Source organism: Aotus nancymaae, unplaced genomic scaffold (assembly GCF_030222135.1).
Source record: "Aotus nancymaae isolate 86718 unplaced genomic scaffold, 86718_ANA_hifiasm-v0.15.2.pri h1tg000039l, whole genome shotgun sequence".
Lineage (NCBI taxonomy): Eukaryota > Metazoa > Chordata > Mammalia > Primates > Aotidae > Aotus > Aotus nancymaae.
This window is the reverse complement of record NW_026988453.1, coordinates 4,806,569-4,833,555: the sequence shown is the minus strand read 5'-3', so window position 1 is coordinate 4,833,555 and position 26,987 is coordinate 4,806,569. Positions and strand designations below refer to the sequence as shown.

The window sequence follows — 26,987 nt, the reverse complement described above, 5'->3', positions numbered from 1 at the left end:
GTGCTCTATACTCACTCTTCTAGATAATTCTTACAATTACCCCCATGCCGTGGGTACAAGCCCCATTCTACAGATGAGGAATAAGTGCAAAGAGGGCTACGGACAGCCAGCTGGTAAGCAGGGAATTGAGCTAAACCCTCACATGCATGACTACAAAGCTGGTGCTCCTTCTATCACCCCAGGCAGTCAGAGACGCAGAGACACGTAGGGCTCCAGGCCAAGGCCAGACACCAGAGTCTTGGTGGACACCCGTCCCCTGTAGCAGACACACTGGAACCTAAAGGATGTGTGTGTAGAGTGGAGAATTAAACACAGGCGGTGGTAAAAGCGCATCAGCTATAGATCCTACGAACTGTTCCAGCCTGCAGCAGGTACCCAAGTGAGTCCAGGGATGTTCTAGGCTTCCAGTTCCCTGTGCCACTAAACTCTTACAGGAAACCTCAGAGTGCGTCCACCCTGTTTAGAATAAAAGATCTGGGCTGCTGCCCAACAGGGCTTACCATGCCTGTGGGATGCAGTGATGCCACTGTTCTCTGCTGGTGAGAGGACTTACGGCATAGTGGCTATGGAGGCGAGTCACTGGAGCCAGACTGCCTGGGGGTCATACCCAGGCTCCTCCACTTCCTGGCTATGTGACACTGGAGAAATTACTTAACCTCTCAGTTTCTTCATTGCTAAAATGGGGATAACAGTAGTACCTAATCCACTAGGTTGTTGTGATTATTCAATGAATGAATAAATGCAAAGTGCTTAGGACAGCACCTGCTGCATAACATATAATAAATGATAGATATTCTGATGAGTCCTTAAATCTTCCATGAAGAAGCTAACTTCCCCCCTAGATGCAGCTCTCTGAAATCTAGTCTAGAAATCAGGGGCCATATACAGGCTGAGGGTGAGTGGAGGGGAGAGTAAAAGGGGAGTCGTCCCCTGAAAAATGCTGATGGGGCTGACATCTGCAGAAGCAGCCACGTGCCAGCCTCTGCACCAGCCCTTTCCCACACAGCATCTCATCCAGCCTCCCACATCTGGGAGTCAGGGAGTCTAATCCCTATTTTACCAGGCAGTTAAGTGGCTTATTCAAGATCAACAGTTAGCAAGTGACAGAGCCAGCATTCCCGGTCAAAAAGAAGCAGAGGAACAGCTTATTTCAGGCCCCCACTCTTCCAGACCATTCTAGTTATCCTCATCCCAGCCACCTCGGCCCCCTTCCTTCCTGTATACCCGGGGACGCTCTCTTCTTGAAGCTCCAGGCCTTTGCTCTGTCCAGCACTAGCCATGATACTGTATCCTAACTGCCCTTCTGTGGCTCTGCTTCCTACACTAGACAGTACGAGCCTTGGGAGGAAGGGTACTTAGCAGATAACTGACTCTCCAGGAATGCTAAGGATGGCAGAAAAGAACCGATTCCCATAGGCCTGGGCTCTCAGGACCTGTTGCTAGACTGATGCAGTGCAAGGGTTCTAGAACATGGAGAGGGCAGGGGCAGCAGCGAGTTACTACTTGTGCAAGAGGCAGCAGAGTCTAGCGGCTGAATGACGAGCCTGAATCAAGTCTTGTTTGAATCTTAGCTTGACCATGAACTTGCCACATTCCTTTGCGGTAAGTTGCTTAGCCTCCTTTAGGCTTCCCTAAGTTTCCTCATACCTAAATCTTATATAACAGTGGGGTTACAAGACAACAAGCATACACCAATAAGGCCATATTGGTTGCTAAAAAAAATAAGAAACACTTCCTTACAGAAAGCAAATAAGTGCTTTTTTGAGCCCTCATGTGCTCCCACTGCCATCCTGGCCACTTGGGCCCTTCCTCTGGGCCTGTCACAATCCAGCAACCACAGTTAACAGGGGGGCCCCAGGACTCCTCAAGCCCTGAAGCCTGTGAGGGTTGTCAAATATTTTGGGTATGATCCTTGATTCATATCTCAGTGTGAGGATAAAACGGGTTTACACAGACAAAGTGCTAGCCCTGCGGGCAAACACTGAGTGCTCAATAAATGTGAGTCATTATTGTTGCTGATTTCCAGTGACTCAGACATGTCTGTGAGTGTTAAATGGTCCCCCACGGGTCCTCAGGATGAAGATGCCTGACCTAGCTGCAGAGTACATGGCCTCGATTAGAGTCTCAGAGGCTAAGTGTTTCCTTCCAGGGAGCCCAGACCCTGCAGCAGGCCCTCAGTGGTCCGAAAGTTATGGGCTGGGCTGGGAAAACTCAGAAAGTCCCAGGGTGTCAAGCAGGGAGGCCTGACACTGGTGCTCCTAGGAGCCCAGTGGGTCCCTTGACGGTGGCAGCAGGAGGAGCAGCAGCCTCTCCATGTTGCCTGCAGAGCAGCAAGCACACCCCACTGGGCAGGCAGAGTGTCAGGCAGCACAGGGCCTCAGCCCGCCACTGTGGCTGAGGAAGGCCACCCTCTGGCTGCTGCCATCCACTGTGGCGGTAGGAGCAGCAGCAGCACTGGCCTGCCTGCCTCATACCTTAGACAGGCCCTGCTGCCTTCCTTGCTGCTATGACTCTGTTCCCCGGGTGCTGGACACCTGGACTCCACGGCAAAACCAGCTCCTCTATGGCAAAACATTCTCACTCCTATAGCAGTGGAATCCGATGGCAATGCCCAGGGCATGGCAACTGGAACAGCCAGTGGCATCTCAAAGGAACAGAGAAAGATGAAGGCTTGAGTTTAGGAGAAGGGAAACCCTCACCCCCTGCAGGCTCTCCTACCCCAGCGCAGCCTGCTGTTTTCACTCCCTGAAGGACCATCTGCTCAATGGGATCCACGCCAGCTCGTCCCCATCCAGTCTTCCTACCTTCAAACAAACAAAGCTGGATAACTGGAATGTCTTCCCCCATTGTGCCAAGTGTCCTGGATTCCTTTATTTATTTTGTTTATTATTCATTTATTTTTAGAGACAGGGTCTTGCTCTGTGTCACCCAGAATGGAATGTAGTGGCCTAATCATAGCCTGAGTTTCAACTTCCTAGACTCAAGTGATTCTCCCACCTCAGCCTCCCGAGTAGCTAGGGCTACAGGCACATGCCACCATGCTCAGATAATTTTAAAAAAACCTTTTTTTGTAAGGATGTAGTCTCGATTTGTTGCCCAGGCTGGTCTTGAAGTGTGGGCTCAAGTGATCCTACAAACTTGGCCTCCCAAAGTGCTGAGATTATAAGTGTGAGCCACTTTGCTAAGCCTCTGATTCTTATAAATACTCCTTTAAATTCCTCCCCAACTTCCAGCTCCTTCAGGAAGGCTTCTTGGATTGAACAAGAGAGCTAGAGTTAGTACATGGCACCACACCACTTATGCCTGCCTCTGAAAACAGTGCAACTGAAAAGCTCCCTGGCTAGTCCTAAACTGGTTTAATGTCTCGGTTCTGCTCTACGTAGTCTGGTTCAGCTTTGCTGTGGGTTGTGGGACTGTTTTTGGTACGGCACTTCCCAGGGCTGGGGCAGTGGAGGAAAAATTCCTGGTCTGGGCAGAGCACTGCACCTCACGCAACAGGGCCTAATCAACTCCCAGGGCACAGCAACTGGAACAGCCTGGTGGCATACCAAAGGAACAGAGGAAGATGAAGACTTGAGTTTAGGCTAAGAGTTAGGATAAGGAATGCCCATACCCTCTCAGAGGGTCAACCTCTGGGCATGGAGGCTTCCTCTCCCTCCATCCATCCCAGCACTGCACAGGCTTCGAGAGTAATCCTCCCTGGACCAGACAGATGTGGAACTTGAGAGGCCCTGGCTGGCTGATCTCATCAGTCAGCAACAAACATCTCCAAGGACCAGCAGGCACAGGACTCTTTTGGGATACTTTGGGGACGAACTTTGATTGGTCTCTTCCATTCAAATGTCTGTTCAGAGCCTACGGTTGAATCCCAGTGCGCTCCATGTTGGATCAGCCACGATCTCACCCCAACCTGTTTTTCTGATCTCATCTCCTCTTTCGCCACCTTTTCCACCTCTGTAAGCCAGACAGGACTCGTCACTACCGGCCATCAAGCCCACATTTCCTCCTCCCTTCCTTTTCTAGCTTTTCCTTCCTCTGCTGCCGGAATCTCACCCTTCTATCAAAACTCACATCGCTCTGTAGCATGTCTCCCTCCCCATTCATGTTGCATGTGCCACCACACACCCTACACACCGATGCTAATTCCGGGCGGCCTTACCCTCAGTCGCCTATTCTTCGCAGCATACTGCAATCTGCCTTGTGCTGGAATGAGCCTGGACACTTCTCATCTCCTCATCCAGCCTTTCAGAACCTAGCAAGCAGGGCCCAGAAACTCAGTCTCTGGAAGCACAGTGCTCTGTCCACACTAACTGCTTGACAAGTTGCTCCTGAATTAAATGGAATCACACTCAGTGTTTGAGGGAGCAGGTTATCACAGGGGTTAAGTTTAAATCGTAGCTCTGTTGCTCACTTGCTTTGCTGGCTTTGGGTAGATTACCTGTATTTCACACAGGGTCTTGATCTATCGCCCAGGCTGGAGTGCAATGGTGCAATCTCAGCTCACTCCAACCTCTGGCTCAAGCGATCCTTCTTCCTCAGCCTCCAAAGTAGCCGGGACTACAGATGTGAGCCACTACTCCTGGCTAATTTTTTGTATTTTTAGTAGAGACGGGGTTTTGCAGTGTTGCCCAGGCTGGTCTCAAACTCCTGAGCTCAAGTAATCCACCTGCCTTGGCCTCCCAAAGAGCTGGGATTACAGGCGTGAACCACTGTGCCTGGCCAGATTACCTGTATTTCAGTGACTCAGTTTCCTCACTTTTAAGTACCAGGATCATAGGATTATTGCGAGCATTAAGTGACGTACTGTGCATGAGGAACAAGAACAATGCCTTTCACTTACCAAGTGATTGACATGTTATTGATAACTGTTAGATTATTGATTCTTGACCTTCCCCCCTACTCCAGGACACTCGGGTCCCAGGAGCTCCTAGGAGGCAGCCTCCATCTGGGGATGTTGGAATCCTAGACCCCATGACAGTTTAGGGACCCTGCAGAGAGAAGGCAGGCCCTGCTGGGTGGCTGCCAGCTTTCCCAAAAGGGAAAGGCCTGGTTAGTGGGTCACCAAGGGCAAAGGGAGCCTGTGTCCTCAGAGTCTGAGGAGTAACCAGCACTTACAGTGCTTTTCTGGGAAAGAAGCCAAGGAGTCCAAACCCCAGCAGGCTCTGCCTAGGGGTCTATTTGGGGGGAAGTTGTTCCACCATGGTCATATTTCAGACTCTTTTAAACCTGCCCAGCTGTTGCATATACATGCATGTAAATGTACCTTTAGTATGTACATATGCACTGCAAGCCAGAGAGCTGGTGTTTCTGTGCACTGAGCCATGTGAACACACACCATTCACTGCACACTTAAAGTTTTCACACCCTGACACCCAACCTCACCCGAGTCCTAGGGGTTTATGCCATACAAGCTATTAATCCAATATCTCTCATCAAACTTGCCTAAGTCTTGCTTTCTCAACATTCGCTATCTTCCTGCTCAGCCCAAGGTCATACTTTATAAGCCCAGTTCTCCGTGGAAACACCTGGAGTTTATAACATTCAACCTTCCAGACCAGACCACATCCAACAGCAACACCCCAACTGGATCACCTTCCAGACAACTCTGGGATTCCATGAGGACCAATGCTGGGAGCACATACAGCACATCAGGGCTTCAGGCTGCCCTTGTCCCTGCTTTCCACACCTCTAACTCACAAAAGAAGGCACCCTGAGAAGTCCAGAGTGACAGCTGCCTCACAGAAATTAGAAGATGCTGCAGAGAAACCACCACTCCAGTGGCCCTGAAATGTATCATTGAGATGTCTAAAATAGATTCCAGGATTGCTCAGGCCAAGGCCCAGACCCTGCCGAGCCCTGGCCGCCTTGCTGAGGTTTGGCTGGAGCTGAGTTGGAGAACTGTGTGTCAAACACGCAATATACCACAGCACTGGCAGGGAAAGCCTGGGCCTGCTGAAGCCAAAGCTCTTAGGGGGTGAACCTGGAGACGGGCTGCTCCCCATGCTCTCCCATCCCTACCTCAGCACCAGAATGGGCTTGAGCAGTTTGGAAACTCCCAATGGGTCCTCATCCTCCCCTAATGGGAGCTTCCAACCCATGCAATACACCCCTCCAATTCCAGAAGCATCACGTCTGGGAAAAAAAAAAGGTGCTTATACATGGTGCTTATACAAAGCACCATGGTGAAAAGCAGGTCACTCCACTTACCCCAGGCACACACTGCTATGCCCACACTGGATGACCATGCCAGACACACCTTTGGTGTAACTCTGCTCCTCCCGCAGCCTCTAGCTGGGAGACAGAAACAGTTCCTGGGGCATCTTCCCAGTCTGCCCCCCGATCTCTGTGGGTCAGAAGGAAGCAAAGACCTTCATTCATTGAACAAGGTGGAGCTGAATCCTGAAGGCACTGGTGTCCTGCTTCCTGTAGGAGGCCCAGTCCCCAGGGGCAGCAGTGTGGGGGAAGGCATGGGAGGCGATGTCTGCCTCCTATAGGAGTGAACTTGCCCACGCAGGGCCACTGCACCCCCCACCCCCCACCCCCGCCCTTCCTGTGCATGAGAGAAAAGGCTGCAGGCTCTGGGACATCAAACGCATCTGGGTAATCCAAACAGGGTGTGGGGGAGGTCAGCCAGTGCAAATGAGAAACATGTGGCGTCCATTTCCCCTTGTTGGCTGGCTCAGGCTTTCCAGGCAGAGAGAGAAGGCTTTGGGCTTTGGGGAGGAGAGCTTCCTGGTTGGGCCAGAAGAAAGCCCAGCCAGGTGCTGTGGGTCCCCGGCAGGGAGCTGCTCTGGGATGCTGACATTATGAGGAGGTGGGGTGGGGTCCAGGTAGAGAGCTGGACTCCATTGGGCCCCTGAGTCAGGGTGAACAGCTCAGGCTTCTCCTATCAGGTCTTGTTCCAAAAGAAGACAAATGGAAGAAAAATGGAAGGAGGAGGCAAAAGGAGAAAAGACCAATAGAGCGTAGATAGGTGTCTGACCCCAAGTATAAGAAAGGGGATCCCAGGAAAGGCAGGCTAGCTTCATCTGTCAGCATCCAGAGAGCAAATTCAGGACCATGGGTAGAAATCCTCAGAAGACAGAATCAAGGCTCAGCAGATGAAATATCTGTCTAATAATGAGTGCGTTCCAGGAAAATAAGGTAGTGAGCCCTCTGTCACTAGGAGAGTGTAAACAGAACACCCACCTGCCTATGATGCTATAATGGGATTAATTTTGGTTTGAGGTGGGTGGCTCAACTAGACAATTTCCATTCTAGAGTTCTACGAAAGCTCAGGGAAGGGTGAGGGAAGTGGCGTGCTGTGCGGAGAGAAAGGGACTTGGCTGTCCCGGAAGACACTGCAGTGTGCTGCAGAGGTGACTGAGCTGCAGTTATGCAGCCTGAGGGCTCTGCTCAGCCTGCTCAATGCAGCACTGGCTCTCCCTTGCACCACATGGAGCAGCCTCACCTTCACCTTTGAGGTCAGAGGCTGTGAGGTGTGGTATGTGCGTGTGTGTAGAAGGATAGCTGCTGAGAAAGGCAAGATTGGAGGTTAGCAGAAGAGAAAGGATCTGGTGTTCGCAGCCTGTGATGGGGCGGGTGGTAGGGGGTGGGCAGTTGTAGCCACAGTATCAAATTGGGCAGGGAAAATGGGAAGGGGGGGAACAAGGAGAAAGTGTTAGGAAACATCCCCAGGTGACTTGGTCCTGCTACCCATTCAATCTAGGTCTAGAAGGGGCTGTGGCCTGGGGTTGGAGCCATCAGTGATGGATGGTAAAGGGTATCTCCCTGGGTTGGTTTAAGCTTCAGGGAAGCAGAGTGGCTCTGGGCGCTTCTCCATCGGTCTCCCCAGAGCAGAGGAACTGCCCCTAGAACCTACTTACTCATCTACGCATTACTCTCAGAAGCAGAGCATGGGCTGTGAGGACAACAGCTTTGCCTGCAGCAGTCAGAACAAGGCAATGCCCGAAGGAGAGGAACATGACCTGGGTGCGGGCCCAAGCCTAGCCTTGGAAGAAACTTTCTGGACATAGTGAGAAAAGAAATATTCTCGGTGCTAACCTGGAGGAAGGCAGGAAGCCTCACAGCCCCAAGGCTCTGTGCCAGTGCCTTCTCCACAGACACACACACGCCTGCAGGCGGCTGCACCTTGCCCCAGCCCTTCCTCCTGCCTGTGAATCCACAGGCATGCGCCATCACTACTGCTGCTGCCCAGGGGGAAGGCAGAAGTGAGCTTTGTCCTCGGGGAACCTGAGGGTGTTGGATAAGCTTCCATAGATCACTATCTGTTCTGGTTTGGAGAATTCTCTACCCATCCCAGCCTCACAATGCACTGAATACGAAGGAAAACGAACACATTTCTTTTCCCTGCTACTCAAAGTATCCCAGAGCACATTCTCTGGAGCGACTGACCCCCTTGTACCGCCCCTCCCCCCCCAAAATTCACAGCAATCGACTGGCTTATAAATGAATAGCTTCCTGCCTTTCTTCCTCATTTCTACTTGGCCTGCACTTCTGAGGGTCTAACTGTCGTCATGGCAACCCCTTGTGTGGGTCCAGACATCTTCATGAGGAAGAGGGACTTGGGATGTCCAGGTTCCTGGGTTATTTTATGCCCTGACCTTGGGCAGTCTTAGCTGTCTCACTTTGCCCCCTTTTCCTGGAGGACTGAAGGAGGGAACAGGAACACCTGGGGTATCAAAAAACTGGTTTTGCTCTGGGATCCTTAGGTCCAGGGCTGATGAGGTAGGAAGATTAGGGAATCTTCTGCAGTACACACACAGTCCCTGACTTGTAATGGTTCGGCTTCTGATTTTTTGACTTTATGATCACATGAAAGTAATATGTTGGGTAGAAACTATACTTCTAGTACCCATATAACCATTTTTACTTTTAGTATTCAATAAATTCCGTGAAATATCCAACTTTATTATGAAATAGGCTAATATAAGTGTTCTGAGCACGTTTAAGGTAGGCTAGGCTGAGCTATCATGTCTGGTAGGTGACGTGTATTAAATGCATTTTGACTTACAATATTTTCAACTTACAATGGGCTTAATGGGACATAACCCCATCATAAATTGAGGTGCATCTGTATTTTATTGCTCTGTATTAATACAGGCTCTCTTTAAGCCACTTGGGACATTTTCCAGGTCTGATCACCTTAATCTACACCCCTTCCCATCTCTATGGAGTAGGGATGAGTCATGGGAGGATCTCTTCCACTCACAAATGAGGAAAGTGAGGAGGTCTCAGAGCTTAGGACTTCTACACAGAGAACTCAGGAACGCAGCCTCCAGCTCAGCCCCCAGACCCAGGCCAAGGGCCTGGTGGCCTTTCTTCCAGAGCCAAACTGCCTGATGTGAGTATCAGGCCAGGGTCCAAAGGCATCTGATTCCTGGAATTAGCCCATTTGCCCTTGGTACTCACCCCTCAGCCTTCCAAGTTTCTAGGGTTCCCTAGTGGGACCCGAGTTATTTGGCAGCTTCCAAGGTTAGCGAAGGGACAGGGAGCCTGCCTAGACCATCTGGGACCCCAGCTGATTTCTGGGAAGGGGATGATCAGGTTTCAGTCCTTCTCTTTTATTACAGAAAGGCTCTGACTGGAAGCTGCCTCACTCCCACCCCCTCTCTGCCTCAGAAATTGGTTCTTGGCAGTTTCTTGGATCTAGGATGGTACTGGGGAGTGAATGTAACTGGACACTGTGCCTCACGGGTGGGGACAAATGCCCAGTGTCTTCAGTCACAATCCTGAAACATCAAGGCACCATTTCTCCCCAGAGGCTACCCTGCTCTCCACTGAGGGCCTGTCTGATACCTGAACCCCACCTTCATTGGTTCTGAAGACAATTCCCTCTGTGGTTCCCCTCCCTCTCCCCCTTCCCCAGGCAGTCTGCCCTCCACCCTTCACACAGGGGAAAAGCTTAGTCTGGAGGTCACCAGCTCCCCTCCTCTCCTTCCTACCACCATTTGATACCAGGCTCTGCCTTGCTACAGCCTGAACCAATGCCCACCCCCAACTTTGGGTCCTCTCAGCTGGAGACAGGCAGGTTTGAGAATTTCCATACTTCTCCCCCGACTCCAGAGAGCTAAGCCCCTCAGCTCTCTGTGGGGTCATCGAGGCAGCTCTGGTGGCCCATGCCCAGTAGACACGGCCTTGGGCAGGTCCCTCTGCCTGCTGACTCTTCCTCTCTCAATCAGGTCTCCTAGGAAGAGCTGCAACTTAGGACTTAGGAGATCAATGCAGAATCTCCCTTCCACCATGAACTCATAGAGGCCTTTAAGAATCTCAATGCTTTTGACTCTGCCTTTCCCCAACTGGGAAGTGGAGGTGTTCTCTCCTCACTTCCAGGTTTGCTGAGAGGCTCCTGTGTCAGTGTGCTTTGAGAAGTGACAACTGCTGAGCCGGAATAAGGAACCACAGCTCAGCTTCTCCTCCTCTCCTGCCCTCCCTGCTCCTGCCATCCTCCCCACTCCTGCCTCTCCTCCCCACTCCCTAGCCAGCTCAGGACTGTTTGGCTCCTCTTGAGGAGAGACTAAGAGGGCTTCAATGGGACAGTGTGAGGACTTCCAGGTCTGGGGAGGACCCAGAGCAGCTAAGTCATCCCCAACAAGTACTGCTCTGACCTTGAAAAGGTGTCTGTGCCTTCTGCTATTCTGTGCCCTGACGCTGCCTTGCCCTGACCAAGTCCCTCTCTTAGTCTGACACACACACACACACAGTCCCTTCCTCTCCCACCCCGCTTTCAGTTCCTCAGCAGGCCTCTCTGTAACAGGGTCCAGTTGCATTCTATCCATATCCCTCCTTGGTGCAGGCAATTGTTTCATTAATTCTTTCCCTTATTGTCTCTCTTGCCCCAGTGGACTACCGGGCAGGGCCTCTGACAGGCTCAGTCCCACACTGAAGACCGAACGGCACACTCCCTTTGCAGAGTGAGGCTGCCTAGTCAACTTCTGCACCCATCCAGCCATCCCCACCTTCAGGAGGGGCTCCCCGGGGAAACGCCTGCTCTTCTTTTGCCCTTGTTCAGTCTCCAGATTGCCTCTGCAAAGCCCATCTGCGGCCTCCTGCGTGAGGATGAGTTCTCCAAAGGCCCAAATCCTTGCGCCTGTCAGAGGACCCTCATCCTAGCCCGCACAGGAGTCGAGGGTCCCTGGGAAGACTGCAGCAGGCCGAACCGGTCTCCTCCGGCTTTGCATTCTCCAGGGCCGCCCGGCGAGCTCTCGCACCTTCCCCACCCGCCAAGCCCGTCACTCGGCCCCGCCCCTTCACACGCGCATGGGCACGCCCCTTCCCAGCCCCCAGCGGGCGGGCAGCCTGCCGGGTACCCAGGAAGCTCGGGTCCCTCGGCGCCGGAGGACCCACATCCCAGCCACCGCAACAAGTCCGCGCAGCCAAGGCAGCTCGCCTGGGCTCCAGGCCTCGCCGTCCTTGTCCCGTGGCCCCAACAGGGCCGGTGCCAGTTCCCGAGGCACGGCCGCCTGGCGTCCGGCACATCCCAGATCTATCCCTCTCTGAGGGCAGGGGCTCTCCAGGGAGAGAAAGAGCAGTTCCGGGTCCCGTTCCGGGTTTTTTGACATAGATTCTTCAAACACGGAGAACAATGGAGCAGCTCTGCGCTTCCTCCACTCGAGCAAGCTTTGTTCCTCCCTTCCCGCCTGCTCGGCTTCCATTAGCCACAGGGCAAAGGCTTCCCGGTCAAACAGGAGTCTCAGCGCAAAAGCCCAGACCTTTCCACGCGCCCTAAAAGACCTGCGGGCGTAGCGGCTAGGGGCAGAGCCGGGGCTGAGGTGTAGGACGTACGCCCAGATGCGCGCAGCTGGCAGCCCGCCCACCCCCGGCCCTGGACGCTTCTCTTAGCCAGAATCCCCACACCGGGAAATCCGACTCGCGCTCCCACTCGGGATCCACAGAGGAAGTGGAGCCTCAGCTGTGTCCCGCGGCTAACCAGCCCTCACATCTGCTCTACCACATCTGTCCCCTAGATCCGGGCTCTCGCTGGACTCTCCCCTTGCAATTCGGGATGCTCTCGTCAAGCGCAGGCCACACCAAAACGGAGGTTTCCACCAGTCCCAGATTTTGCCGTATTGGGATTCTCGCTGTATTTCTGAGAGCCTGTGACTCCCCCACCCCATTGTCCAGCCTCACCTCGGGCAGGCCAGCGTCGAGCCCGGGTTCCCGCCTGCAATGTCTTTAAGAAGATACACTTGAGCCATGCGCATCTGGAGGTGGGCCAGCTCAGCACATCTGGGCGCAATGCCCCTCACAGCCTGCATGTGAACAGGAGGGCCCCCCGGGAAGGCGCAAGGGGAGGGGGCTTCGCTTTCCTCACACCTTCCCCAGCAGCCGGTTAGGAGAAAGCCAGGGGCGGGGCGGGGCGGGGCGGCAGGACTTACCCAGCATCTGGCTGAAGAGCAGCTGCTCCAGGTCTCCTAGCACGGTCACCACCAGCTCGGGGTCCACCTTGAGGAAGGCGCGCTCCTCCTGGCCCTTGGCGGAAGGAACGGGCCCAGAGCTCTTTTGCGCCTTGGCCTTGCTGGAGAGCAGCTCGTCGTCGGATTTGCCATCTTCGCTCACCGCCGCCTCAGGCGCCTTGCTGAGCGGCTTGACCTCCGCATAGGGTCCTCGAGGGATCCGGCTCGGTTTTCCCAGGCTGGGCGCGAGCGGAGCCAGGGGGGTCTTGGCGCCTCCCGCCGGGCTGCCCTTGGCCTGGAAGAGCGAGTGCTCTGACTTGGACAGCGTCTTGGACATCAGCGGAGCCTCACGGCCCTTGGACCCCACCTTGCCTAAGCCTTTGGGCGCCTTGGCCATATCGTCGCTCCACTCGGGCTCATAAAGCTGCAGCTTTTTCTCGGAGTCCGTGAGAAAAGAGAGGTTGGTGAGCGACTTCTGCTTGCGCAGGTTGGAGGCGGGCGGCCCGCCGGGGACACGGCTGTCCACGCTGCCGGACTTGAAGACCTTCAGCTCAGCCGCGCTGGCCTTGGCCATGCCGCCGCTGCCGCCCGGCGCCTTGGCGCGCTTGGGCAGCATGCCTTTGCCGTCCGCCGCCGCCGCCTTCCTGCCGGCGCCCCGCGGCTCGTCCGCGCCCTCGTCGCCGCCGCCGCTGCTCAGCTCCACCTCGGGCTGCACGCTCTTGACGCTGCTGCCCAGCATTCTGCCCGCGAGGAGCGCATGGACGATCCGCGCGTCTGCAGGCACGGGGGGAGGGGGCAGGGGGCGGGAGCGCAGGAGAAGGAGGCGGGGGAGGAGGAGGGGGAGAGAGAGGACGGAAGAAAACGAGGAAGCAGGGGAGAGGAAGGGGGAGGGAGCGAGGGAGGAAGGAGGGAGGCAAGCCGAGGGCGCAGGGTTAAGAAACGCGAGGAAGGAAGCCAGGAAAAAGGAAAGAGCAGGGAAGCCAGGAAGCCGGGGAGCGATAGGGCGGGGTCGGAGGAAAAGGGGCGGGGCGGCGGGGAAAATACAAATTAAAATTTAAAAATCAGTCAAAGGAAGGATGGAAGCCCCGCGGCTCCTCTGACGCCCAGCAGTGCTTCGGCGTCCGGATCCCAGCCCGCGGCCTGCCTGCCTGTCAGTCCCGTGGACACCGCATTGCCAGGCAGCAGCCCGGCTGCAGTCAGCCAGCCAGCCCGAGTAGAAGCTGCAGGCTGCGGCTGCGAGAGGAAGAAGGAGGGAATGGGAAGGCGGGGAGCAAACAGGAGGAGGGGAGCGAGTGTGCGCACGGGGAGGGAGGTGGGGGAAAGAGAGTGTGTCTATTTCTGGCTCGGGAGGGGGAGGTATCTGCGAGCGGAGCTCCAGGGGCGGATGAGTGGGGGGTAGGGGGGAGATAAAGGATCCGACCAGTTTTTCTCCCAGCTTTCCGCGCAGAGGCGGGGCGGGTTCTTCGATTTTCTGAGGGCACGGGTGACCCCCTGCCGTGTCCGGGAGAAAGATCTGTTGAGGAGGTGTGGAGGTGCAGGTAAAAGAGACGGAGAGAGGGCGGCTCAGAATTCGGGAGGGAGAGGGCCCGTGGGCCTCGGAGAGATATCGGAAGAAGGATGGAGGAATGATATCCAGGGTGCTCGTTCTCCTCCCCCAACCCCAAACCATCTTTGGTTTTCCCCCAGGAAACTCCCAGTCCCGCCCTACTTCAATCTCTGAGGCTCAAGGTTGCCCTCCGGAGCCCAGGAGGTGGGATGATGGGGGTAGGACATGGGGGGCTTGGAGAGAAGGGGCCCAGGGTTTGTAGGGGAAGAAGTAACTCTTGAAATCAGGAGACTGGGTTTCCCTTCCACTTAACCACATGACCTTGTCAAAGTCATTGAGCCCCTCTGGTTCTGTTTTCTTTTACAGTGGTTAGAATACCAGCTTCATAGATAGAAGATCTTTGGAACTGTAAAGGCCTGTGTCAAACCAGGGAATCAACAGGAGGCTTTGCCCTGGGTTCCCTGCCTGCCAGAGCTAAAGCTTAGCTGCAGAGTGCTTTCAAAAGATGTTTCCCTAGCCTTCTTCCTTCCCTCCTACCTGGGCCTGGGGAAAGGGATGGGGTGTAGAGGCAACAAGAGCCAGAGGGAGTAGGCCAAATTTTGCCTAGGACTGTACCTCAGTAGAGGGGACACTGCCCATCCTCTCATGGCCTCCCAAGTCAGGGCCAGGTTGCCTGAGCAAAAGGCTCTCAGGAGAGGTGAGGGACAGGAGAAAGTGGAGGCAAATTCTCTGAAAGCAAAGCTTGCTCCAGGAGGGGTGGGCCCCAGATGGAGCCACACTCTAGGGATTGTACAGCCCATTTGGCCAGAATGTGGTAACCATCAGATGATCTCTCCATCCTAAACACAACCTCCATCTCTCTAGCTCCTTTCCTCCCTTTCCCCTAGAATCTGGAGAATTGTGTGTGAGTCTCATGGTTCACGCACTCTTGTAACACTAATCATCGCCTCCTGTCTGGTGTGAAATGTATTTGTGTCTCTGTCTGTCTCCCCCACCAGCATAGAACCTCTCCCAGTGTAGAACCGTTTCACTAAGCACCTTGTATGGAGCAAATGTTGCAACTGTGTTGGTTAAATGGATTTGGAGGCCAGAGCACTGCCCACTGGGTCTGTACCCTGCATAACTCTTGGGTTCTGGTGGTATCTCAGGTCTATCTGCCTTCCAGAATGAGATACCATAAAATCTGCAAAGACAGGGATCACAGCAGAAAGGGTAAGTGACACTGAGAATATAGAGTTCTCAAGTAGAGGGGTGTTTGGTAAGAAGCGTGGACTCTTGGCTAAGTCTTGGAGACACAGAAAAAGATGGCGACTGTCCTGGAGGAACTCTGGACTCTTGTATTTCCTGTCTGGCAGGGAATATAAAATAGACAATACAAGACTTGGGGAAATAATAATCCTGTCCCTGTGAAAAAAGCAATGTCACACACATCAACACATTCATCTCAGGTAGACATAGTTGTATACGTTCTAATTACAGGAATAACAAGAGGAGTGGAGGACAGGAGTTGGGTGCAAAGGTTTACGAGAGGATTCTGTACCGTCTGCAATGCAGGATGCACACTGGCTTTAGAGGCCTGTGTCTAGCATTAAGAAACTCAGGGGAGGAACCCTTCCAAATAGGAAATCACAAGCAGTGAAGAACTGGTTAAAGGGATGTGAGTGGTATCATGCCAGAACCAGGCCAAGGCACAGAAAGTACCCAAAGGATGAGGCCAATCATGGGACTTTCTTTCTGGGTACACACGAAGTACCCATGCTTACGTCCAAACATGAGGTCCCAGCGCAAGCAAGGGATCAAGCCCCACCTTTGTTGTCAGATCTTTCAGTAAGTAGGACCATGCCCTTCCTCCCCCATCCCGCAGGCTACTTGTAGTGAAGTCGCATCACTTCTACGGTCTTCATCCTTACTTATTGGTCATTCTCTAATTTACACAAGATGCCCCTAATTCAATCACATGAGAACCATACCTTTCCTAAAAATAGCAATTTGAGAATCTGACAACACCTATTCTCTGACTTGCCAGGTTACAGTTGTTCTTACTTGTCTCAATATCCTCTTTCTGCATGTAAGTTCATCTTTTCCTTAGCAGACAAAGGGAAATTCACTGGCTACCATCCTGGCCAAGAAAGCTTATTTTCACTGTGTATATTTTCACTGTGACACATTCCACCCAGTGTATACTGCTGTGAGCAAAACCTGGTTCCCTCTCCCCGGTTTAATTTGGTCCCTTGTCTCTGACTCCCATGCCTGTAGGTTAGTGCCTCTCAGATTCTTTAGAACTGCTACAAACACGGTTCCACTTGTTGCTCTGTCCACTTGCACTTCCTTGTCACCTTATGCCCCCTCCCCAGGGCCTGATCTTCCTTCCTTCCTTCCTGGTTATCTTGCTCTCTTATTTGATCTGGTGTTTGGACCTTGTCCCTTTCCCCTCTCTTTATTTCTCTTTGTTCCTCTGCACCTCATCTCACGCTCTCATGGGATATCCTACTCCCCAAATCCCAAGTCCTTTCGCTTCCCTCAATAAACAGCTCCTGAAATTCTGCTTCTTTTGAGAAGAGAAAAAAGTTGTCTGTAAGAGAGCCCTCCTCCCTGCCATCTAAACCTAGTGCTCCACACTCTCTCCTGCGTGAAATGTCACCTGTCGGTTTATAACACTGAAGACGCTTTCTATGCACATCCCATGAGTTAATCCAGTGCCAATCCCCTTGAGCGCCAGTCTCTGTGCACTGTCATTCTTTAAAGGGCCTTGCCATGGCCAGGTGCTGGTCCCTTTAAATGGCCATCTTGGCATCCAGGAAGTTTCTGACACTCCCTCAAGTGACCTCTCCCTTTATCTGGCTCTTTTTTGATTCTTTTCACATCCCATGAGTTTCCCACTATCCTCTACTGCAGTGGGAGCGCTCTGCTGCCGTGGCAACAGCCATTCCAACATCAGTCGATAAAACCAATATGTGCAGAATGTTCCTTCGAGTGATTCCTAAAAAGCAAAGGACCTGCCCTGTCACAGTATCCCCAAACCCAGCCCTGAGCCCCGTCCACTGGGCCATTTACTCCTTCTCTACCCTGCAAGAATGACAGGCTTCAAATTGTCCTCTGGAGAGAGATCCTACCATCAATGATCAATGAAGAGGCTATGTGATGAGGGAGAGGCCTGGCTGGGCAGGCAGGGGGTGCTGGTGATGTCAGTAACCAAGTTTCTAAAGGGGTGGAGAAAGAGGCTGGTTTGGAATCATGAAAGTCCCCAGTCCCCAGCACCCCAAAGACCAGCTCATCACCCCACTCCTCTCTTTCCAAAAGGCATTGGTAGTTTCTGGAATGGCGATAGGATGAGTGATTTGGCCATATCTGTTGACAGATAAAGCAATTTGAGGAATGAAGATGTAGGCATATAGCCAAGGAGACCCATGCTGTGTGATTTCACATTCTCACACCCCTGTAATTAGAAACGGATGTAACCCGGGTGTCTGTTGGGGGTCTGGGGAATCTGCCAGTTGGGACTATGTTAGGAGAACTGGGGGTCAGGGAGAGCCAAAGAGAGGAGAGGGTGGGAAGGTAGGTTAGGCTGTCCCCACCTCATTGACCTTGAAAGGTGACCTTGGGGCCGGGTGTGGTGGCTCACGCCTGTAATCCAAGCACTTTGGGAGGCTGAGATGAGTGGATCATTTGAGGTCAGGAATTCGAGACCAGCCTAGCCAATGTGGTGAAATCCTGTCCCAACTGAAAATACAAAAATTAGCTGGGCAATAGTGGCACGTGCCTGTAATCCCAGCTACCCGGGAGGAGAATCACTTGAGCCTGGGAGGCAGAGGTTGTGGTGAGCTGAGATAGTGCCACTGCACCACTCCAGTCTGGGCAACAGAGTGGGACCCTGTCAGAAAGAAAGAGAGAGAGAGAAGAAAAGAGGGAAGGAAGGAAGGAAGGAAGGAAGACCTTGGGAGAAGGAGGGATCTGAGGGAGGAAGAAGGGGGCATGTGAGTCCATACTTGGCTCCCTCCAGGGCTAAGGGCAGAGCAGGGAAGGTTTTGCTTGATTTCTGGGACCACAGTCAGGATCTGGAGAGCAAAGGCTGGAAACCCAGCCACATGGCTCTTCAAGCCTAGCCCACTCACTCTGGACCAGCATGGAGCTGTCACTGCCCAAATGAGTGACAAGCATTTTCTATACATTTTCCCTGCTTAGACACCTACCATGAGGTCTCCTCATCACCTCCCTAGCAGATGCCAACACCCCTGCCTTTGTGGAAAGCCCTCTAGCCATTGCTCCCCACTTCTTTCTGTCCTTTTCTCCACCATGTCATTCCCTCATGTCATTCCAGCTATCAGTAGGGACTTCTTGAGCACCCAAAATGCAGGCGAAGCCAGGCTCCGGCTGCAGAAATAGCTGATGCATGAGCGTGGTCTTGTCTGCATCTGGATGACCAGCTAATTTTCTCTGCGGTATCCTCCAGCACCTATCGTAGCCGGCACTGACTACTCATGCCTTGCTTGTTGCCAGCTACGATAGATGCTGGAGGATACCACAGAGGAGAAACAGACCAAAATTCTTGTCCTCGTGAACTTATATTCTAATGGGTAAGAAAGACAATAAATTAGAGAGAGATGTTAGTTATGAAAAAGTGCTAAGAAGAAAAAGCAGGAAGGGGAATCTGAACTATTCGGGGGTAGGGGTGAATGTTCCATACGGTGGCCCAAAAAAGCCTGCACCGAGAAGGTGAACGTTTGAGTAAAGATAACAAGGAAGACAGGGAGCAATTTGGGAGCAAATGGATATCTGGGAGAAAAGATTTCCAGACAGAGGGAAGAGCCCACCAGGATCAAAGGCCCTGAGGGTGAGTGTGCCTAATGGTTTCTTTATTTTCTTTCTTTTTTTTTTTTTTGAAACAGGGTCTCACTCTCACCCTGTCACCCAGCCTGGAGTGCAGTGGTGCAATCACAGTGCACTGCAGCCTCGACCTCCTGGGCTATAGGTGCGCACCACCATGCCTGGCTAACTTTTTTTAAGTTTTGTAGAGACAGGGTTTTGGTATGTTGCCCAGGCTGGTCTCAAACTCCTGGGCATAACTGGTCCTCTGGCCTCAGCCTCCCACAATGTTGGGATTACAGGTGTGAGCCACTGCACCTGGACGTGTCTGCTGTTTTCAAAGGAAAACAAGGAGATGAATGAGCGTGGCTGGAAAGAAAGGAAGGGAGAGGACAGTGGCGGGGGATGAGGTCAGAGAGGTAATGTGAGGCCAGGGCAGAGAGGGCCTTTCAGGACATTACGAGGGCTTGGCCGTTTACTCCCAGTGAGATGGGAACCTTGGCAGGTTGGGAGCAGAGAGTGACATGACCTGGCTTCCCTCTGGAAAAGGTCACTTTGGCTGCTGTGTGGGGAGCAAATTGCTGGGCTCAAGGGCAGATGCAGTTGCAATCACCCAAGTGAGAGATAATGGTGGCTTGGAACTGGGTGGCGACAGTCATGGTGGTGAGAAGTGGTCAGGCTCCAGATAGATTTTGAATCTGTTAGAATTTGCTATTGGCCAAATGTGGGTGTGTGGGAAAAAGGGGAACCAAGAATGTCCCCCAAGGATTTGGGCCTAGACAACTCTAAGATTGGAGTTGCCATCAGGTAAGATGGGAAGGCTCCAGCTGGTTTTGGAGGCAGAATTGGAGTCCTCTCTTCTCCCTGGCCCTCTTAAGGCCAAATCTACCTCCTCTAGGCTGCCTTCCCTGACTCTCACGCAGTTCACTGCAGCCACCTTCATCGCTTCCTAATGTCCAGGGCTGTCATTCCTCATTCACTCATTGGTGTTTTCCAAGGATCCATCTTCCGTTGAACTTTTTCTCAAAACCCATCTCAGCTCTATGCACATAGTGGGATCTCAAAAATATTTGGTGAATGACGACTGATTACATGAATGAATGCGTGACTCAGAACAGATGTGTAGGGAATTGTAAACAGCAGTGACCTCTTAATACCCCATGGCAAGACACAGTGCAGCTGGCGTGTGGAATGGAAGCCAAGCTTCTGGGATGGTGGCCCAGCAGCATCTTTTCTCCCTTCCCTGCAGCCCTGGGCCAGAGTGAGGCCAGTGGACCCTCGCCTTGCTCCTTTGAAGGAAGCTCCAGTTCTTCAGAAGAATGACCTCGGGGCATTCAGGGCTGAGACCCTCTCCTGCCCCTAGATCTCTGCTCTGCCCAGAGGCATGGGGAGAGTTTCACTGCACCTCTGGGAGGCAGGGGGAAAATGGACAAAGTCTCCTCACAGCCCAGGCAGTAATCCCAGCTGGGACTTCAGCCCCATCCCCCACTCCCACTTGCAGAAAAAAAGGAGACAGTAGACACAGTGGTCCAATATGGATGTTCTGGGTGGCTCACACCTCCAGGGCCTCATCCAGGAAGCCTTCCTAGGTTGGTCTATTAGCCCACCCACTACCTTGGCTTCGCCAGGGTGTTGGTAGTTGAGACATGTCTGTGGACACTGCAGGTCCCTGGCTCACCCTCTCTGGTCCCAGAAGACTCCCTGAGCTCAGTGGTCTGGGCTACAGGTGTGTGGCCTCCAAAGAGAAATTTGTTGTCTTCTGGTCTTTTGGGGAAAATGAGGCAGAGAAAACTAGAGGCTGGGAGTGGAGCCAGAGGTCATGGGCCTCAGTCTGCCCTCTGGCTCAACCATCTCGGGGGAGCTTCCAGAAGGGTGGAAATGCTGAGAAATTCTAAGCTACAACCCACATTCCTTGGAGCTCACAGCTGCCTGGACACATCTTCCCCGAATCTCTAAGCCAACAGGGCAGGGGTAGAGCAGGGATGAGCCTACCCGTCGTGTGAAAGGATACAGGCAGAAATGAGGTCCCTTAGAAGGAAAACAAGTCACCTCTAGTCACACAAGTAAACAAGACCAGAGCCTGAAGCCCCATGTCCCCAGCTGGAGGCTGGGGTTCCCCAAGCTGGGATGGGGACAGGGCACAGGCCCTCGCTTCAGAGGCAGAGTTCTCAGGGCTATGTAACCCTGGAGGGAATGGAAACTGGTTGAAGGCTCCTGGGAGGGCCTGTTCCAGACCTGGGAGGGGAGGATAGGAGCTGGAATCCAAAAAACTGACCCATCTTCAGCCAAGGGTTTCTCAACAGGAAAGTCAGGGGCTGGGGAGGGCTGACTCAGGGCTGGGCTATTGCTTCTCCCAAGTGCTCTGGTCCCCAGGCTAGAACACAGGACCTCTATTTCCCGTGACTGCTTTCTCAGCAGGGGAGCCCTGGCAGTGTGCAACAAGGCACGGGGTTTCTCCTTCCTCTCCTGGGGGACCGAGGTGCAGGATCTCCAAGCATTGAGACCTTCCTTCTCCTTTTAAAGCCAGAACTCCGTGATCTCCTGCAGGGAAGCATATCCCTGACCCTGATGACCTAGATGGCCTCCCAGGAAAGACAGTCCCCTGCCCTCTGCTATCTGGCTGCCTTAGAGGCCAGTACTGGCCAACACGCAGTTCTCAAGCCCTTCCCCACTCTGGCTTCACCTGCTGGAAACCTTGCCCTCTAATGCTCTCCTCTAAATGCCCCTGGTCTAGGCCTGACCCCCAACCCTGCACCTTTGCTTTGCTCTGCCCTTTTCCTGAATGCCTTCTGTTATATGAATTCAAATCCAATTCTCCCTTCAAGGCCCAGCTTCAAGGCCACCTCCTCTAGGAGGCCTTCTCTGACTACCCCATCCCACACTGCTTTTTGCCTTTCCTACCCACTGATTATAGTCAGGTGCCATGTCGTCACATCCTGCCTACTTATATCCCAGGGAGATATCCTCTCTTGCCAGCTGAATTGGAAGTGCCCTGCATAGGTTAGTTGGTAAGGGCTCACTGATGCTTGCTGAACTGAAGGACTGGGGATCTTACAGTCACTAAGTACCTCCTATTGCCAGGGACCTTCTTAGACATGTAATGTTCATCATTTCATAAAACCCTATGAAGCAGGGCCTATCTTTATCTTCATTTTACAGAGAAATGCACTTGCCCCAAGACCACACAGCAAGCTGCTGGTGGAATCAGAATTTGAATACAGGTCTGTGTGTGTTCCACATCTTCCCATAACTTCATGCTATTACCATGCAGCTATTTCTAGAGACTTGCTTAATATAATAACTGCATGTGATTCCGAGACATTTAGAACCCAAACAGCAGGAAAGTCTAGGATCCTGGCAGAGAAAGGGGGACTGGGTATTTAGAAGGGGGAGTGAAGAATGGGAAGGAGGGCACTGATTCTCCTGCCTGTCCTGCTGAGGAGCTCCTGTAACCCAGACACCTGCTGCCTCTGAAGTCTGTATGGATCTAGGACTGCAGTCACATTAAGACTGCCCCACAGAATCCTGGGAGTGAGAATGTGGCAGAGGAGAATCCTTCAGACAGAGCTGGTCTCTGTAGCTATACTAGTCGCTTCATAACTCAGCCCCATGACCTGTGTCCTGGGGTCTTGGTTACTTTCAGTGGACCTGACAGTTTCAACAAGTCAGGACCTTCTGAGGGCTTCCCTAATCTCAAGTCTTAGGGGTTCTGAGTCGTCTTTTTGATTGCTATGTGACCTTAAGAGAAGGTCTGCAGCTGGTCTTATAAGAAATTGGGCGGGGGTAGGGGCTGGAGTATCTCTACTCCCTCTGCTCAGGGGCTTCTAGTGGGGAGAGGCAGGAGAACATCTAATCGAGGGTACCCTGTCTGAAACTACTCATTTCAAATCAGATCCCTGTGCTCCTCAGGCTAATAAAGAGCCCAGGATAAGAAGTCCAGATGTTTCCCACATGTGCTTTTCCTGTATGTTGCCATAGCAACTGTCCCATACACACCACTGGGGTGGATATTGCACAGTGGGCCCCAGCAGAGCGCTGCACCACCCAGGTACATTGCGCTTAGACCATGACCCACCCCGATCAGTTGTCATGGCAACTGCAGGCCTGTGAGGGAGAACTCCAGGAAGGCAGAGGAAGGAGAGGGTAGGGTGTGTGACTGTGCCCATGTTTTAGTTGGGGACAAGCAAACTGCTGGTGTGAGCATGTGTCCTTCAGGATGGACAAACCTTGTCCTGTCCATGAAGAATTTGTTGTTTTAAGGTCATTAAATCACAACACTGAGAGGGACCTTAGAAATAACCTTACTCTGTAATAAATCCTCCTAATTCGCTGTGGGCCACACAAACCCAAAAGCCTGATGAGGAACAGCACAAGGCCCCTGTGGCTATCTTGTCAACAGAGTGATGACATCACTATCCTAAACAGAACTTCTTAATCTATGTTCACTGACTGGATTCAGGGGGTCCCCAGTACCAGCCATCAAACATCAGCCAAATACTGTGAATATGTCCATTTATCTGGGGGGACATATTGTAATAACAGTCAAATTCTTAAAGACGTTCTTGACTCCAGAAAACTAAAGACAACTGCAAAAGTAACGAGAAACTTTTACCCACCTTAGCCTGAACCAGCTGGGACAGATGGTTTAAAGAAACCGGCCTTCTTACTACCCTGGAGAGAAAGATATTCCCATTTTGTGGCTGCACTCATTTTCTCCGTTGGCACCTCTGTGCTTTATTAAGAGTTTTTGTTAGGTTTTTGAGTGAGGCATTAAACTTAACAGAGGAATGCCATGGACTCGTATTTCAATGAAATTTTAATAGAATAATCACTGGCAATTACTTGGCATATAAAAATTGCTACGCAAATGTTAAGAGTATTCGTTGGTGTGATGGGTGGGAGTTCCAGGGCCATGATGAGAACATCGTCTTTCACAGGGCCTGATGTCTTTACAAGGGGCTTGCCACCTCTGTGCTCCCTCCTGCCTGCATGCAACCTCAGATTCTTTGGCAGGAAGGATGCGGTGAGCTCATGAGGTCAGCTGCTGCCCCTGGACTGTGCCAGTGTTTATATGAACCTCAGGCTGCTCTCCTTCCACTTCCACTGGGGCTGAGCTCTCCTTCTGCCAGGAAGTTCTCTTATTTATCCGACCTCAATCATTCATAACACAGAACACTCTAATTTCCTTCTCCTGGAAGGATTTTCTTGAGAGAAGGGACAACTGAGCATTTCTCTGCTTTCCTCTCCCTGGGCTCATCTGGTCTGGTGTGGATGACCGCACGCTTGCTGACCCTTCCTAGGTTCTGACCTTTAATTATCTTCTGCTCTCTCTGAAGCCTGGGACTCCCACCACCCAGGAAGGCAGGTTTTTTATTCCTTCCGCCCTTTTAAAGGATGAATATTGTGGCTGGGGTAATTCTCAGCATTTAATCTCTCTGGCTATTGTGTCTGTGTCACCTCACTCTCTTCAACTCCCTCTCCCCAGAGCTCCTTCTGTGTAAGCCTGCCCACAGCCTTATAGTGGGGAGGGAAGTCTCTCAGCAGGGGGCCCTAATCCTCTTACAAAAGGGTTTGGGGGGGCATGGGATGGTGTGTTCCAGTTTCTGCCCATTCAGTAGTGCTGGAGGGAAAGGTTTCAGCCTTGGCCTGAGACTGGCGTGGAGCCAGCACTTCTTGAGATAAAGCCTCCTCTGCAGGCTCTCTGTCTGCCCTGGGCCTTCCCAGGGAGACCACAGTTCAGAGATAAGGAGGGCTGGCCAATCTTTGCCCCGGCATGGGGCAAAGACCTGAGGAGCCAGATCTTCAGAGCTGCACTTGAGGTGACGATTACCTGGATTGGCCAGAGAAGTAGGGAGCAGCAGTGGCGGAAGCTTAGCAAATAGTTCCACCTCTCATGGCTGAAATCTGTAGCTGCTCCACAGCTCCCTGCATAACAGCCTCTGAAGTTGTTTGGAGTGGTCTGATCTGGAAAGATTCCTGTCAATCAGGCCACCTCTCCTTAAGTGTCCTTTTTTTTCCCAGGACCTTTCCATGGCTCATAGACACGTGGAGAACTAAACAAGGGGTTGAGATTTCCTAGGAGGAACTGAAGCACATCACTGCGGGTTTGGAGAGTTGAATCTCTAAAAATCTACTAGGAGGCTGCCAAGTCCAGGACAGACAGGTATTGGGTGTAGGGGGGTAATTTTCTAGGAAAACCACAGGGGAAAGTTTATCACCTTCCTCATCTATTCAATACTCAGGGTGAAGGGGGGTGGCCCACACACTGCTGTTGCTTATAGTCCCAGGAGTGTCATGAGGCCAGAGCTCTGCTCCTGCTCTTTAGGGTGGGAGACATATTCCAGAGGTGGAGCTTCTCCAGGGCCATCGGGTAGATCAAGTACAGCTGCACAGGTTGTACACTGCACAGCTTTAGGCTACATCATAAAGGGCCCACAAGGGCAGAAGTTGTTGCCTATTTTTTTGTCTACATATGTATTCTACGCTTCTACAATAGCAGCTGGAACACAGTAAGTGCTTTATAAAAATTGGCAAATGGATATGAATTTCCTCTAGAGTTGGGCAATGCAGAGGCCCTGGTTTTCTCAGTGCAGCAGCAAGAAACAGGGAAGCTGGGTCTTGCCAATCCTACGTACTGTATTTGGAGCACTCATAGTTGCAAAACCCATATAGAATCACTCATACACCTTTTAGAGTGGGAGGACCTGGGTCCAGGTAGCCATGGGGAAAGGAAGCTCCAAGCTGACCAGCTTCTGCCATTCTTGCCACTCCACTGAAATGGCTAACATTGGATCAAATCCACTGTCTGGAGATAAATCCCCTTCCCAGCCAAATACTGTCTTGAAAACTCAATCTCCCCTCTCCCACTATATTCCTCTAAAGGAATAGCATCCAGATCCCTGCAGTTTCTTTTTTGAGATGGAGTCTCGCTTTTATTGCCCGGGCTGGAGTGCAATGGCGCAATCTCGGCTAACTGCAACCTCTGCTTCCTGGGTTCAAGTGATTCCCCTGTGTTAGCCTCCCAAGTAGCTGAGATTACAGGCATGCACCACCACGCCTGGCTAATTTTGTATTTTTAGTAGAGACGGGGTTTCTCCGTGTTGATCAGGCTGGTCTCAAACTCCTGTCCTCAGGTGATCCACCCACCTCAGCCTCCCAAAGTATTAGGATTACAGGTGTGAGCCACCATGCCTAGCAACCCCTGCAGTTTCTACTTCAAATCCCTCCAGCAGGTACCTCGGACAACCCCACTTCTCTGGCCTCTGTCTTGATGGCCCCTCCCAGAACCAGGCTGGTCATCTCACTGCCTCTCCTGGCCTCCATGGGAGAACTCCCAGACTTGGGTCATTTTCCCCTCCAGTGAGGTCATGGCATGTATGGTTAAGAGCATGACCTCTGAAGACCAGCTGCATGGGTTCAAATCCTGGCTAGACCACCTTAGGCAAGCCACTTAACCTATCTGTCCCAGTTTCCTCTGTCTGCAAAGTGAATGTGATAATAATAAGAACACTTGCCTCAATAACAGATAACACCAAACACGTATTGAGCAGTTCTTATGTACCAGGCATTCTTCTAAGCACATTACCTATACCCATGCGTTTAATCTTCACAAAACCCTATGAGAAAAGCAGTTATCATCCCCAATCACAACCAAGGAAACAGAGGCACAGAGAGATTAAATAAGTTGCCCAAGGCTGCACAGCCAGCAAGTGAGGAAGCTCTGATGCAAGGCAAATAGGGAGTTAGGTTCCGAACCTTATGCAGTTGTTAAAAGGACTAAAGGTGCCTATGACGATGCCTGGTTCACAGTAAGCCACAGTAAGTGTCAACTGCTGCTACTAGTGCTATTATGGCTTCCCGTCCCAGTTCCTGGACGCCCATCAGGTCCTAGATTGCTGCTTTGTTTATCCACCAGAGTCTCTAGAGACCCTTGCACTCCCGAGCCGCCTATGCCCCACAACAGCACCAACCTGCTCAAGCTCTGAGAACACGGCTAATATCATCTGCTCCTGAACTTGTTCTACTTTCTAGTCAATTGTCTGCATGTCTTCTCTCCACGGATGGCTGGGACATAAGGCTCATCTCAGCCTGCAGGTCCCCAGAGGGCAAAGAACACAGCGGTGTGAACCCAGCATGAAATGACATAGGTTTGGAGTGACAGGGATGCCAGTGGCATCCTGAGACCTGCTCAGATTGAGGGAGAGGTGAGCAGGGACTGTGGCTCACTGATCCCATTTCCTTCC

General features: G+C 52.2%; 1 protein-coding gene across 3 annotated transcripts in view; it reads right to left on the bottom strand.

Annotated features, from left to right (window-relative positions):
- Positions 1–26,987, bottom strand: part of NAV1 (neuron navigator 1) — a 263,151-nt gene that overhangs the window by 150,882 nt on the left and 85,282 nt on the right. For all 3 annotated transcript variants that reach the window (XM_064360228.1, XM_064360230.1, XM_064360229.1), the window contains one exon: positions 12,378–13,169. In XM_064360228.1, coding sequence (XP_064216298.1) covers positions 12,378–13,169 — 792 coding nt within the window. The remainder of the gene's footprint in view (positions 1–12,377; positions 13,170–26,987) is intronic.